At 40.2% G+C, this 12,800-nt stretch overlaps 1 protein-coding gene across 5 annotated transcripts in view; it reads right to left on the bottom strand.

Annotated features, from left to right (window-relative positions):
• Positions 1-12,800, bottom strand: part of PTPRM (protein tyrosine phosphatase receptor type M) — a 792,402-nt gene that overhangs the window by 72,920 nt on the left and 706,682 nt on the right. For all 5 annotated transcript variants that reach the window (XM_037806216.1, XM_037806217.1, XM_037806218.1 and 2 more), the window contains one exon: positions 12,114-12,150. In XM_037806216.1, the coding sequence (XP_037662144.1) occupies positions 12,114-12,150 (37 nt within the window). The remainder of the gene's footprint in view (positions 1-12,113; positions 12,151-12,800) is intronic.

Here is a 12,800-nt window from a genome sequence, read left to right as displayed (position 1 = left end):
ATGTTTGTCATAACTTCTCTGGAGTTTTTTTTTTTTTTTTTTTTTTTTTAACTAAAAGCTACATGTGTTAAAATTAATTTGAATAAACTGTTTCAAAATAAAAGTCTACAAGATCATCTTTAGAAGCCTTAAAATTATTTCTGACACACACATACATACATACACACTCCTAACCATTTCAAAAAGGTTTATGTGTTAATGAAATCTCATAAAAAGGCTAAAAAATACAAATTCATTTTAGAAATAACATTGGTTGTTTTTATCCCATGTATGTCATATGACAATTTAAATTACCATTATGGGTTCTGTTGAAAAATATACATATATATGTATATATATTTTTATCTGTATAAGCACTGTCACACAAACTGAAAACTAAAAGGTTATTCAAAGTGTTACAAGTGTTCTAAGTATTAAGGTAGCTTTTTTTTGTTAACTTTTTATTGCAGTAACAGATATAGAGCAAAAATTGCATAGTTTAACCACATTCAAGCTTCAGGTTAACTTTGAAAAAAAACCTGTTCTGTTCAAAAAATAGAGGCAGAATAAGCCAAATATTATTATATTGTTAGGAGTGTTTTTAGAAATTTGCTAATAAAATTTTGGTGAAAATTCTTAATATCCACGATGCTTTCATTTGTGTGAATGGTGAGATTTCATGAATACTCACTATCGTAGTGTCCATGTGTTACTGCCCGCATGTGAACATTTCATTAGATATGTGTGTGTTTGTGTGTGTATATATTTTAAGAACATAACAACAATGCTGTTGTAACACTTTAAAAACAACAATAATTCCTTAAAATCATCAAACCTCCACCAAAGATTGACTCTTCAGTTCTTTTCCTGAGCTGCCATGTGGTCCTTATATATTTGCACTTCCTGGGTCTCTACTGTGTGGAGTTGATCTCAGAAGCAACCAGGAGGAACTCCTTTCAGCTCAGTCCCACTCTGTTCTCCACCTCTTGGCTTCAGATCCTGATTGGTCTCTTTGAGGCATCTGGTCTACCTCTAGCCAAGCAGAAGCCCTGGGCTACTTGGCTCTTCACCCAACACCCGCAGGCTGCAGAAGCAAGCCATAAACATACATCTTTCCGTCTGTCTCCTTCTAATTTTCCCCTTGGCTCCCTGTCATTAATTTCTGTTTGCCAGAAGACCATATCTCAGCCCCATTTTGCTCTCTAGTGGGGCTTCTTAGCCCTTCAGAGGCCCATTTATAAACCATACCTGTGTAATTCTTAACTTAGAACTTGGTTTGGATAAAACTTGTGGAGGAGGAATTTGTCTGGACTTTGGAATTAAGCTGTGTTTTCGCTGACATATAGCCCGGCTTTCACTGGACATGCGGACGCCTTCAGAACACAAGGGTGCTATCGTTGTTGCTCAAATTCCCTAAGATTTCAAAACCTCATTCAAACATGCTCTCCCAGCTTAAAACTATGGCTGATTGTCTTTCCTACCCATGCTTGTCTTTTGCTTGCAACTTAATAGCAATGATGATAATCTCTGTACATTCAAGGGGATGTAGGATATTGGTGAAAATGGACGTGGTTCCCCTGATGCATTCTTGCAGGAAGCAAGCATTAATAAGTATTGACTGCATTCACTTTTAGGAAAACCATACGAGTGCATGCTGTATTTGGGTTAAAGCCTGTACTACTCTTATAAACCATTACGCTCTACCAGAGGAAGAAAAGTCTCTCTAGTTACTTTTTTAAGACCAGATTTTAAATATCTGCCAAAGGCATATTTGTGAGTAAAACCAATCAAGGGATGATTCCCAGCATGACTTGCACTTGGAGCTGAGATGTCAGGGGTAGCGTTTCTGAAAGCCCCATCTACCTAAATGAACCATTATTTGGATTTTTAAAAAAAGATTACAGGCTATATTCAGCCCACCCCCAGAACCATGCTTCCTTGGCAGTAAAATAAACATTTTCTGTTTCCATTGGTGCCACCCTGAACGAGAATGCAAAGACTGCTATTATTCTTGACATGGACAGCGGGTGGAAAAGGCAGGCAAATCAGATTTGAGTGTGACAGGGGTAAGGAGCAGGTCTCCGAAGAGAAACCCTTATATAGGAAAGAAGGAATGGGTTGGTAGGCAGTGTTGTGGCAACAATCTGCTCTATGATGCAGAGACCAAGAGAGCAATTCTGGAGGGGACTGTGATTCCTGATCCCTGGGACAGGTGGTATGGAAATAATGCGTGGAGAGCTGCGAAGAGGCACGACAGAGAGCGTCTGCAGCTTCACAAGGGAGGAAGATGACAGATGTTCACAACACAAGAGCCTCCTGCTGGCTGAGTCACAGAGCATTCATTAGAGGGGGTCTCCAAAGAGGACCTGAGTACTTGTTCATAGCTGTGAAGAGGGGGCAGGCAATCAAGGAGACAGACGAGAATGGCAGCCTTCTGCATGGAGGGTTTGGTGACCCAGAGGATCTGGCTGCCTTCTGTCAGGGAGAAGCAAAGTGAAGGGAAAAACCTATATTCACATGCTTCAGGGCCTGCTGCTACAGAAACAAACGCTTTCATTAGTCTCTATCTTCTCCAATTAAGCATTTCTCAGTACACAAGTGGGATCTGCTTTTATTTAAGAAAAAAGAAAATAAATGTAATAAGTGAGTAAAATAGAGATCAGTTGACTCCCTAAACATAACTCAGTGCAAGCAACCTCGAATTTTTAATGGTAGTGCAGGGCAATGCATCAGGAAATTTCTAGCAGCATCCATTTGAGTGAGAATGCAAGAAAGAGAAGTAACTTGCAAAGGCCAGAAACTTCCTGAACTCTTTGCTGCCTTGATGGACTTTTTCTGGGTCAATGAGTGATTAAGGAACCTGGTCCTGAGAACCAGGAAGGGTGGCTCTAGGTCTGCATAGAGTCAATTTTTCATCTGTTAAATGGGTCGGGGTGGGAGAGAAATAGCCTAAAGAAGTTCCCAAATCTGGTGTTGCACCTAACCCACAAATTAGTAAGAGTTGGATGTCATTTGTATATATACCTGCCTGGCGTAATTCCAGTGATCACTGGCTGTGATCCCCAACTAGGTATTGGGTCAACACTTGGTGGGTGCACAGAAATGCTTGCTCAATTTTGCATGAAAGAATGTGCTGTGCTGGAGGCCCCAGGGAAGCAAACACTTGGAGAGATACAGCTCTACCCTCTTGGAAGGCTGAATCTGGAAGAAACGTGTGACCTCAGGATCTTTCCTCCAAGATGAACAAAAGTCCCCTCAGGAAACCAGGTCTGTCTTTAACAGATTAGGTTTCTCCTAAGTCAAACGTCATAAAACTCTGATAAAGAATTAATGTTAGTCCAAACAGCTTGAATTAATGTTAGTCCAAACTGGTAAAGAATTAATGTTAGTCCAAACAGCTTGAAACAGCTTGTTAGTCATTTGAACTTATATGGATGAAGGTCACTTAAATCGTGTGCTTTAAGTTTCAAGCATACAACAAGAGGAATGGATTGAATGATTCTAAAGGGTTCTACCAACTCTAAACGATTTGCCATTTTTTCTGCCTCTAAATTGCTCTTGAAGATTTAGAAAGAACTGGTTGTAAGACAATCTAAAAACTGGATGCCTACTTAAAAACAGGACATCATTGATCTTCAAATCATTCTGTATTAACTCTGGTTCCATTACTCAAGGGACATGTTTACACGTATGACACTGAAAATCAGATGACAGATGTTCCCTACAGGATCTATTTTTGGCTCCATCTTTTAATTTGTAACTTATCTTTGAACATTCTCACTGCTAACGAGCAAGTTTATTAAGAGCCCAAGGATGAGAGTTGTCTGTGGAAGTGGACTAATTTGGCTAATTGGCCAGAATCTTTGGAAATTAATCTGGTGAAGAAAAACGATTGTTTCAAAGGAAGTTTGTGAATAAGCTGTTGGTTGCAATCGTTCATTCTCTCTTGGAAAACCCCAGATGTGTGGTAAAACATGGGATAGTTCTGCACAGAGAACTTGACACTGGGCATTCGGAATACTTAACCCTCACGAGGGGTCACTGTTTGCCTGTGTATAAATCACACTTTCTCAAAGCTTCCCTATCTAAATCTGGAAACAAGTAAATACTCCATTTCACCAGATAATACTTTTAAATCACTTTCAAATAAGATACAATAAATGATCCAAAACATAACCTAGAACCCACTGACAACGTGGGAACATCTTAGCTAGGAAGTACATTGTCAGCTAATGTCGAATTGGTACTTGAAGTGCAAACCATGCTATTGCTTGGAAGAAAACAAACAAAAGCTGTTTACTGGAAGTCGAGCTTTTGATTAAAAAAAAAAATTCTTTCAATACTACTGGAAAAGAATTTCAAGTCTTCATCTCCATCTGGAGGCCAGAATGTAGGAGACAAAAGCTTCTTTATATAGTACATAGACTTTCCCTGATGCTCCGACAACTCTCAGCTATGATAATGGCTTGCCAAGAAAAGTTAAGCATACTATTCAGAGCTCCACTATTATTTATTGGCTCAGATGCCTGAAGGAGAATTTTGAGCTGGGAAAATATAAGCCGTATTTATCTTTCTGAAAATCCTTATTAAAAATGCTCACACCACACAGAGCTTGTGGAAGAATGCAGAAGAGAAACAGATTAAGAGTAAACCAAAAGAAGTCACTCTAGCAAAGTTTCAACTGTTTTGCAAGAGTTAAGGTTATGTAAATATTTCCACTGTAAACTGTCATTCCCCATATTTGTATTATTTTCACATAAAAGTTTGTTCCTAGCTGAAAGTTTTTGGAGGAAACTGTCTGAGGTTCTCTTTTTCAAATTATCAACAAATTATAATTACAGACAGATAAAACTGATTATATATGGGTACATGGCAGGTGGTGTGTGGATTTACACAAATCAGATCAGTGAAGAGCTTAGTAAAATTGGTTTAACAAGGTGGATTATCTCCAAAGACAATGCCTTTATTTATGAGATACTTAAAGAAAAAAGTGTTCATCAGAAGAGCTGACCAGCCCTTAACTTAAAAAGAACCGTAGATGTTGGACATAATGATCCCAAATCACTCTGGGAAGTGGACACTTTGTCAGGACAACAAGAGATAGCCTTTCTGCCTGGCTGGAATATTCTGCTGCCTAAACTGCTTTTGAGGATTGGATCATGTCCTCCACAAAAGGCATGTTAAGATCTCAACCCCTGGTCCTGTGGGTAAGTACCCATTTGCAAATAGGCCCCTGAAAGTGTTATTATTTAAGGTGTGCCCAAATGAATGAGGGTGGGCCTTAATCCAAGAAGGATGAAGTCCTTATAAGAAATGAAACTGGACACAGAGAGAAGCTATGGGTTGCATCCAGAAGTCAGAAGTCAACAGAACCTGGGAGAGAAGGAGACGGCATCGCCATGTGAATTGCCATTTGACAGAAAAGCCAAGGAACTCCAAAGATTGATGGCTGACAGAAGATACCAATCCTTAGAAGCAAGCCCTCTAGCCTCTGAAACCATGAGTCAATAAATTCCTACTGTTAAGCCAACCCATTGTGCGGTATTTGTTTTAGAATTTAGGAAACTGAAACAATTGGTGTTTGCCACACAGAATCTACCAATTAAATCATCCATCCATCCATCTATCCATCCATTCACTCACTCACAGACTCACTCATGTACTCTTACTGAGCATCTATTTTGTGCCAGCTCTCTATCAGGCATAGGTTCACACTTGCTGAATAAATGAATGAACTCTGTGACCCCTTCTTCTGATGCCCTGGTCATCAAGCAATCTTTTGCTAAAGCTTCTTTCTTTTTAGCTGGCCAGTAGACACAGACATCCTTGCCAGGCAGTTGGGCCATTCTTCCTGAAGGACAGTTTCATTCTCATCACAAATAACTATGCTGGCATCTGTCCCTGTGGTCTTTGCCAACGTGACTTGTGTTCTCAAATATGACACTGAGCCTGTGGAGTCTCTGACAATAAAAAGTAGACAGTGATAAGGCCAAGGTTGTGGATGCTTATCTGGATAGCAGTGATGGTTAAGTTCATGTTTCAGCTTGGATAGGTTATGGTGTCCACTTGTTTGGTTAAGCAAGTGCTGGCCTGATTGTTACTATGAGGGCATTTTGTGGATATCAGTCAGAAGTTGGTTGATTGCATCTATGGCTGATGACATCTATAATTAATAAAGGAGATTGCTTTCAGCATTGGGAGTCTCCTCATTCAATCCGTTGAAGGCCTTAAAGGGAAAACTGATGATTTCAGCACCAGAAAGAATTTCTATCTCTACTTTAGCCAGACTGCTTCTCCAGGGGAATGGAACAACACCTTCACTGGAGTTTCCAACTTGTGGCCTGCCCTATGGAACTCGGACTTGCCAGTTGCCATGGCTGCATGAGCCAGTTCCTATAATAAATCTCTTAATATTTACATATATATATCTTGTTGGTCCTATTTCTCTGGAGAACTCTGACTAATACAGTGGCCAACTCTACACAGGCCACCATCTTGATGGATCGTTCTAAAGCTTCTTAAAAACTATAGCTTAGGTTTGTTCATAAGTGAGAAATGAAGGTTCATGTCACTAGCTATTTAGAGGTTTACAAGACTATATTTGTAATTAATAAAGGACTCAGATACATGTAGGCTCTGGTTTCAATTTGTCCTTTTTTCCCATGGGCCTCAATTCTTCTATTTATGAAAAAAGAAAAGGAATATCCAAAATGGTCAGAGGATAAATGACATGATATATTAAATCAGCTATAGTGCAAAGCTTAGTATATAACAGGCACTTAATATTTACTGAATGAATGGATGAACAAAAATTCTGAGTTTCAGAAAAAGTATTATATCAACTCAAACTATTAATATTGAAAGAAAATGTTTATGACTTTTAAAAATAAATGAAATAGAAAAACTCTTAAAAACCAACAGCTTTTTTTACATTGTCGTATATTTAATATTAGAAAACATATTTTTGTTGTATGCAAACTAGAATATGAAATAAAATAAAAATGATAACTGCCAGTCCATTCCTACCTCCATAATTGGCATCTCATTTCACTTCTATCTCAGATTTATTTTCTGGTTACTCCCTCACCAGTGACTTTGGTTCCATTCTTTTCTCTCAAGGATAACTCCATACCAATTAGTTTTCTTAAAGCACTGTTTTCATACCATGTAACTCTGAAACATCCTTTCTCTCTCTCTTTCTCCACTTCCTTTAAAAAACAGAGCTCCTTATTCAAAGCCTTTCAACAACTGCCCTCACTTTATCCAACAGTTCCTTTTTCTTAGCCCCTCTAATTCAAGGATTTTTATCCAGGATGTAGATGTTACAGGGTTTATGCCTGGACTTTAGTAAGTGCATGAACTCCTGAAGTTCAATGTAAAATTTTGTGCACAGGTGAGTTTTTTTCTGAGAGCAGATCCAGTCAGTCCCAGATGCCACAAATGTTAAGAACCTTCTGCCTCAGGCAGGTTCTCTCCCTTCTCCTTTGCTCCTCCCCAGACTCCCCCATCTGCTTAGTCTTGGGATGGCTAAAGGAACCTTCCTTCAGGGCTCACTGAAGACCCTCTCCTCCCTCAACTTCAGCTGACCACCTCTGCCTCCAGGCACCCCCATAACCCAGCTATGGGCTGGGCGCCAGCCAGCACCTGGGGATCACAGGTGACTGTGACGTGCCCTCCAGAAGTCACCATGCCCAGTTCTTCTCCCTGAAGAAACCACAGGTCAGGTCTTCTATCAGGAATCCTCTGATATTTCTGTGTGGGTCTCCACCACCCAGATGCTACTAATGCATGCTTGCTTAAAAGTGAGGAAAAGGAACTCAGTACTGCAGTTTGTCACAAACCTACAGCATTTTCTTTGACAGCTGCCTTGCACTGTCTCTCTCTGAAGCAGGACTTTCTTTAAGTCAGTTTTCAAAATAAAACTAAACAATAATAAAAAGAACATTTCTCCCAGGCCCTGTCCCTCTGGAGGCTGAGGGAAAACCCTGTCTGACCGCCTTGTGGCTGGCAGGTGCCCTATGGAATCACGACGAAGATGCAGTTCTTGATGTGTGCAGCTTCAGTTGGCCATGACCTATATGGTCTTTATGGTTATAGATGTATTATTTTTCTTTAAACTTTTTATTTTGAAATAATTTCAAACTTACAGGACAGTTTATAAAAATAATGCAAAACTAGTAAAGAGGTCTAGCATATCCTCCCCAACCCCCAGATACCCAGATCCACTAATTTTAACACATTTGCAGTACCATTCTCTCCCTCTCTTTAACCATCCATCCATCCATGTATTCATCCATCAATCCATCCATTCATCTATCCATCCATCCATCCATCTACTCATCCATCCATCCATCTATCCATCCATCCATCCATCCACCTACCCATCCATCCATCCATCCATCCATCCACCATCCATCCATCTACCCATCCATCCATCCATCCATCTATCCATCCATCCATGTATTTATTGGCCTACCTACTTACTTACCTATCCATCCATCCATCCATCCATCCATCCATCCATCCACCATCCATCCATCCATCCAGCCAGCCAGCCAGCCAGCCGTCTGTCAATCCATTTATCTATCAATCAATCTATCTGTTACATAGCTCAATCATCTATCCATCCATTTTAAAATAGGAGTAGGTTGTATAGATAATGTACCCTGAACACACAATACTTTCTATGGTTATATTTTAATTGTGAGATAAGCACAGTCACAGGCAATCCTTCCCCACCTGTGTGTTCACCTGCCCATTTTCATGAATCCTGCTTTTGAAATACCCATCTTCCCTGGCTGTCAGTACAGCATGCAGTTACAGATGTGACTTCTTCTCCCTGACCCCTGGTTGGCTAATGAATCAATCTTGAACATTACAATTTTATTAACGTCTAGTCAGTCATAGTGATGAAGTTAATATTGGGTCATCAATATATGAGTCTGGTGACAATTAAGCAGAGGGGAGACAGGAGGAACATACTAAGAAAGCAACAGATCTGGCTTGAATGTGGTCCCATCAGTTTTCAGAAACATTACTGTTATCACCAAAGGTCAAAGTCAGTTACTGGTAGAAAAATCAATAAAGGTTGGGGATGAGAAGGGGAAGACTGAACAGACAAATACATAACATGTGCTCTGTATTGAAGGAACTCGGTGAATATCTGTGTATTTCTAACTCTTGGGAGTAAGACTGATTGTCAGTAAATTGACCCATTCATGTAGTTTCATGGGTTCCTGCTATGAATATATTTTTAAGAATTCTATCAGTGCAAAACATAGAGGGGAAAAAAAGCAGAGAGAGATTTCAAAACTGCCTCTGACTGTTTCTTTACACCCATTTCATTGGACTGTTAGAATGGGGTTTTGATTTGCATTTTGTTTTTTGATGAAGGCATTCCATGAGCATATTCTACCTGTCCATGCCGATTATTGCAGATTATCAGAAATCTTTATTATGGGCAAACTGAGACCATTGGTTACATTACGCTTGTGGCATATGTGTTAGAAAAGAGACTCTATTTTGTAATCTGAGCATTGTGGTCTGAATGTGTGTTTCTTAATATGACATATACTGTCTTGACTAACTGATTAAAAATATTCTTTCATTTTATTCCCTTTTCCCTTGCACCCAACACCAGTGATACAGGCACTACCATTTTGAAAAGTCCAACCTGCAGCACACCCTGGCACTGGAGAAGGGCATGAGGCTCTGGGAAACAGGTGGTTGTGCGGCTTGCTTCCCCTCTAAAGGCAGAGTGGTAGTCTATTACAAACAGATTTCATTTGCCACTTCTTAGCTGCCTACAAATACACATGCTCATTAACACTCGATAAGTTGAAGGCTGCTGAAGAGGACAGCTGGGCAATTAAATATCATTCCCACTAATTCCACAGGAGCCAGAAAGTGACTTCTCTTAATGGGATTTTTCTTCAAAAATAATCTCCCTCAGAGGAAGAGAAGCAGAGAGAATGAGCACAGCAAAGCCAGGTGAGCGCCCCATGGGGGACTTGGGGCATTTCAGTCTCTATTTTAGCTGGCTGTTTTGTCACATGAATCTAGAGGTCCTCAGTCAAGAAAATTCAAGTAAGTTAACTTTCTGTTTCTGTTTTCTGTGAAAACATGGTTGGCTAATGAAGTTATCGGATACATAAGAAGCTCAGAAATAGTTCTCATATTTCAAAATCCACTTTTAATATCCATTTTTATAAACTGCTAATTTCAAATTATTGTCCAATTTATTAAATCAGATCAGCTATGACCCTTTCTTTAGGACATTCTGAAAGCCATTCATATGAATTTCTGAGAGCTATTAATGGGTTGTTTTAATGTCACCGATGAATTCAGTTTGGAAACAGCAGGGTACAGGGGAAGGTGCAAGGGATGAAGGGCCAGAGGCTCTGGGTTCCTGTCTTTGTCTGTCCCCAGTCCATGTTTTCGGAAGACCTTTGCAGCCCATATGTAAGCGCCCTCTCTGTGCCAGGTTCACACTGGGCACCCGACATAAAACATTGCATCTGACTAGCAAAGCTACCTTGCCAGGAGCCATTACCAACTTCATCTCACAGAGGGTAGTCATCATCATGGTTCAAACCTAGACCCAGGGGGCAGAGTCCATTAGTGGCCACGTGAGACACTGATCCCACATGTAGTGCCACCCAAGTTCTCCAGGTGAGTGTGAGCATTAGGCAAGATAAGGCCCCGTGACTCCTCCATCCTAGTCACAGCTATAGCTTCTCCACTCTGGAGTTCTGCTGTCCAATACAGTAAGGACTAGCCAGATCTAAACTAACATTTAAAATTCCATTCCTCAGTCACAGTGGCCACATTTCATGTGGTCAGTGGCCACGTGTGGCTAGTGGCTGCCATATTGGACATTACAGGTACAGAAGATCTCCATCATCGTAAAAAGTTATCCTGCACAGTGCTGCTTTAAGTGTTGACATTCTGCTCGTTGGTTACAATGGCCTCTTCTATCAGGTAACTCATTAGCTTCACTGGGCCTCAGTGTTTCAGCTACTGTCCTCTGCTCACTGTCCATTGGATACCTCTGCCCTCCCTACCTCCACTTGCAGTCTTTCCAGCCATTATTGTCTTGGCACTCTTGATTCCCAGCTATTGCTCTTTGATTTTCTGCTGTGCACCCCTCTGTCATTGCTTAAACATTGGCAGATCACATCCTTTTGCTTTCCCTGCTCCTGTTTTGGGGATATAATACATTGCCGGGAAAATGAAAACAGTAGTAAAACAGAGAATTATGCTCTTCAACCTTAACTGGATCATCTCTGCTTCTTAATGCCCCATTCATTCATCTTTAAGTGATTCACTAACTCATCCCTTATAATGTCCACTCCCTAAATCCTCACATCTCCCCAGATGATTGGCTTCATGGTCTTGGGAAAGCTAATACAAAAACCAATACCTAGAGCTTCCTCAATGTTTTTCTCTAGCTTCCCTTGGTTTCCTTTAGCCAAAGTGATCCACCAACTGCTTTCCACTACTACGTGCACTAACTTCCAGCTTATGGATCTTTGCTCATGATGTTCTACCATTTAAAAGTCCTCCTCCCAATTTCCAGCTCTGCCACGTAGCTGTTTTTGGATCACTGCACCTGAAAGCAACCTCTTTCGCCTCCAGATTTCCTGAAAGCTTCATGTGTACTTCTCATACAAGTTTTTAACTGGTGTTGCACCCCACGTGTTCCTCTCATCTTCCCCACTAAATCACAACCAGTGTTGTGGGAGGGAGAGGTGGGAGGCTTGCAAGATTCAGCTCCCATCCCCATCAGCAACTAAAAAAGTTCTTTGCCTAGAGAATATTCAGTGCATGTTTTTGGAATGAATATCTGTATCTGTTTTTGCAAATGTCAAATGTATTTGTAAGGTAGGCAGATTGAATTCAATAATGACCTGAAGAACCATTTCTTCTAATGATCTCAACATGAAGTTCTAACTAAATGATTACATCACTGGCATTTCTGACGGGAAAACAAGAACATGTGTTGATGACTAGAACCGCAATAAATGGCGCTATAGGCATGCGCAATATTTTTCTGGGGGAGGGTAAAGCAGGTGTGAAATGATAGCAAACAGGCAAACAACCAAAGAAAGATATCAAAGCTGAAATAAACTTACCTTGGGTAGCAATATAATGATTGGGTCGATGATAGCCCTACAAATAAATGAGAAAGAATATTTGACAAACAAAATCGATTAGCAGCACAGGAGTCACAAACTCAGTTGGCTGAAATGATTGTATGTACAAATACCAACAGCAGCACCACTTGAAGTTAAATAAGCAAGCCCAGTACCTTACCGTGGAGTTTCTCTTAATAAGCGAAGGTGCATCAAGTATAATGGTTCTCATGCTTTCACAGGAGGGACGAGTAATTTAATCATCCTATGAGATGATGGATGAGCAATAAACACTAAACAACTTATGGATTCTCTGAACTTACATGGCTATGACTCTGATGAGGGCAAACAACCTGAGAATATGCAACAGAATTTCATTTGTGTTTGGGATGTTATTGGCAATGTGCCAAGGGTTTAACACATACTCTGTCATATCGGTATAGACAGTTATATCAATAGTCTTACTAAAAAAAAATTCTTAAATGCTGATCATGCCACGACATGATGCAGGAGCAAGGACCAGGAATTTAAAGAAGCAGAAGTTCTGCTACACCTCTTCCTTTTATCATGACCCTATACAGAGGGGCAGAGATGAAAACTGAGAAAGAAAGAAAGGAACAAAGAACACTGTAGAGAAGTATCTGAGGAAGATAAAACCAACTCAGAGAAAATTACATAAGGCAACAT

Source organism: Choloepus didactylus, chromosome 16 (assembly GCF_015220235.1).
Source record: "Choloepus didactylus isolate mChoDid1 chromosome 16, mChoDid1.pri, whole genome shotgun sequence".
Classification (NCBI taxonomy): domain Eukaryota; kingdom Metazoa; phylum Chordata; class Mammalia; order Pilosa; family Megalonychidae; genus Choloepus; species Choloepus didactylus.
This window is presented reverse-complemented; position numbering and strand designations above follow the sequence as displayed.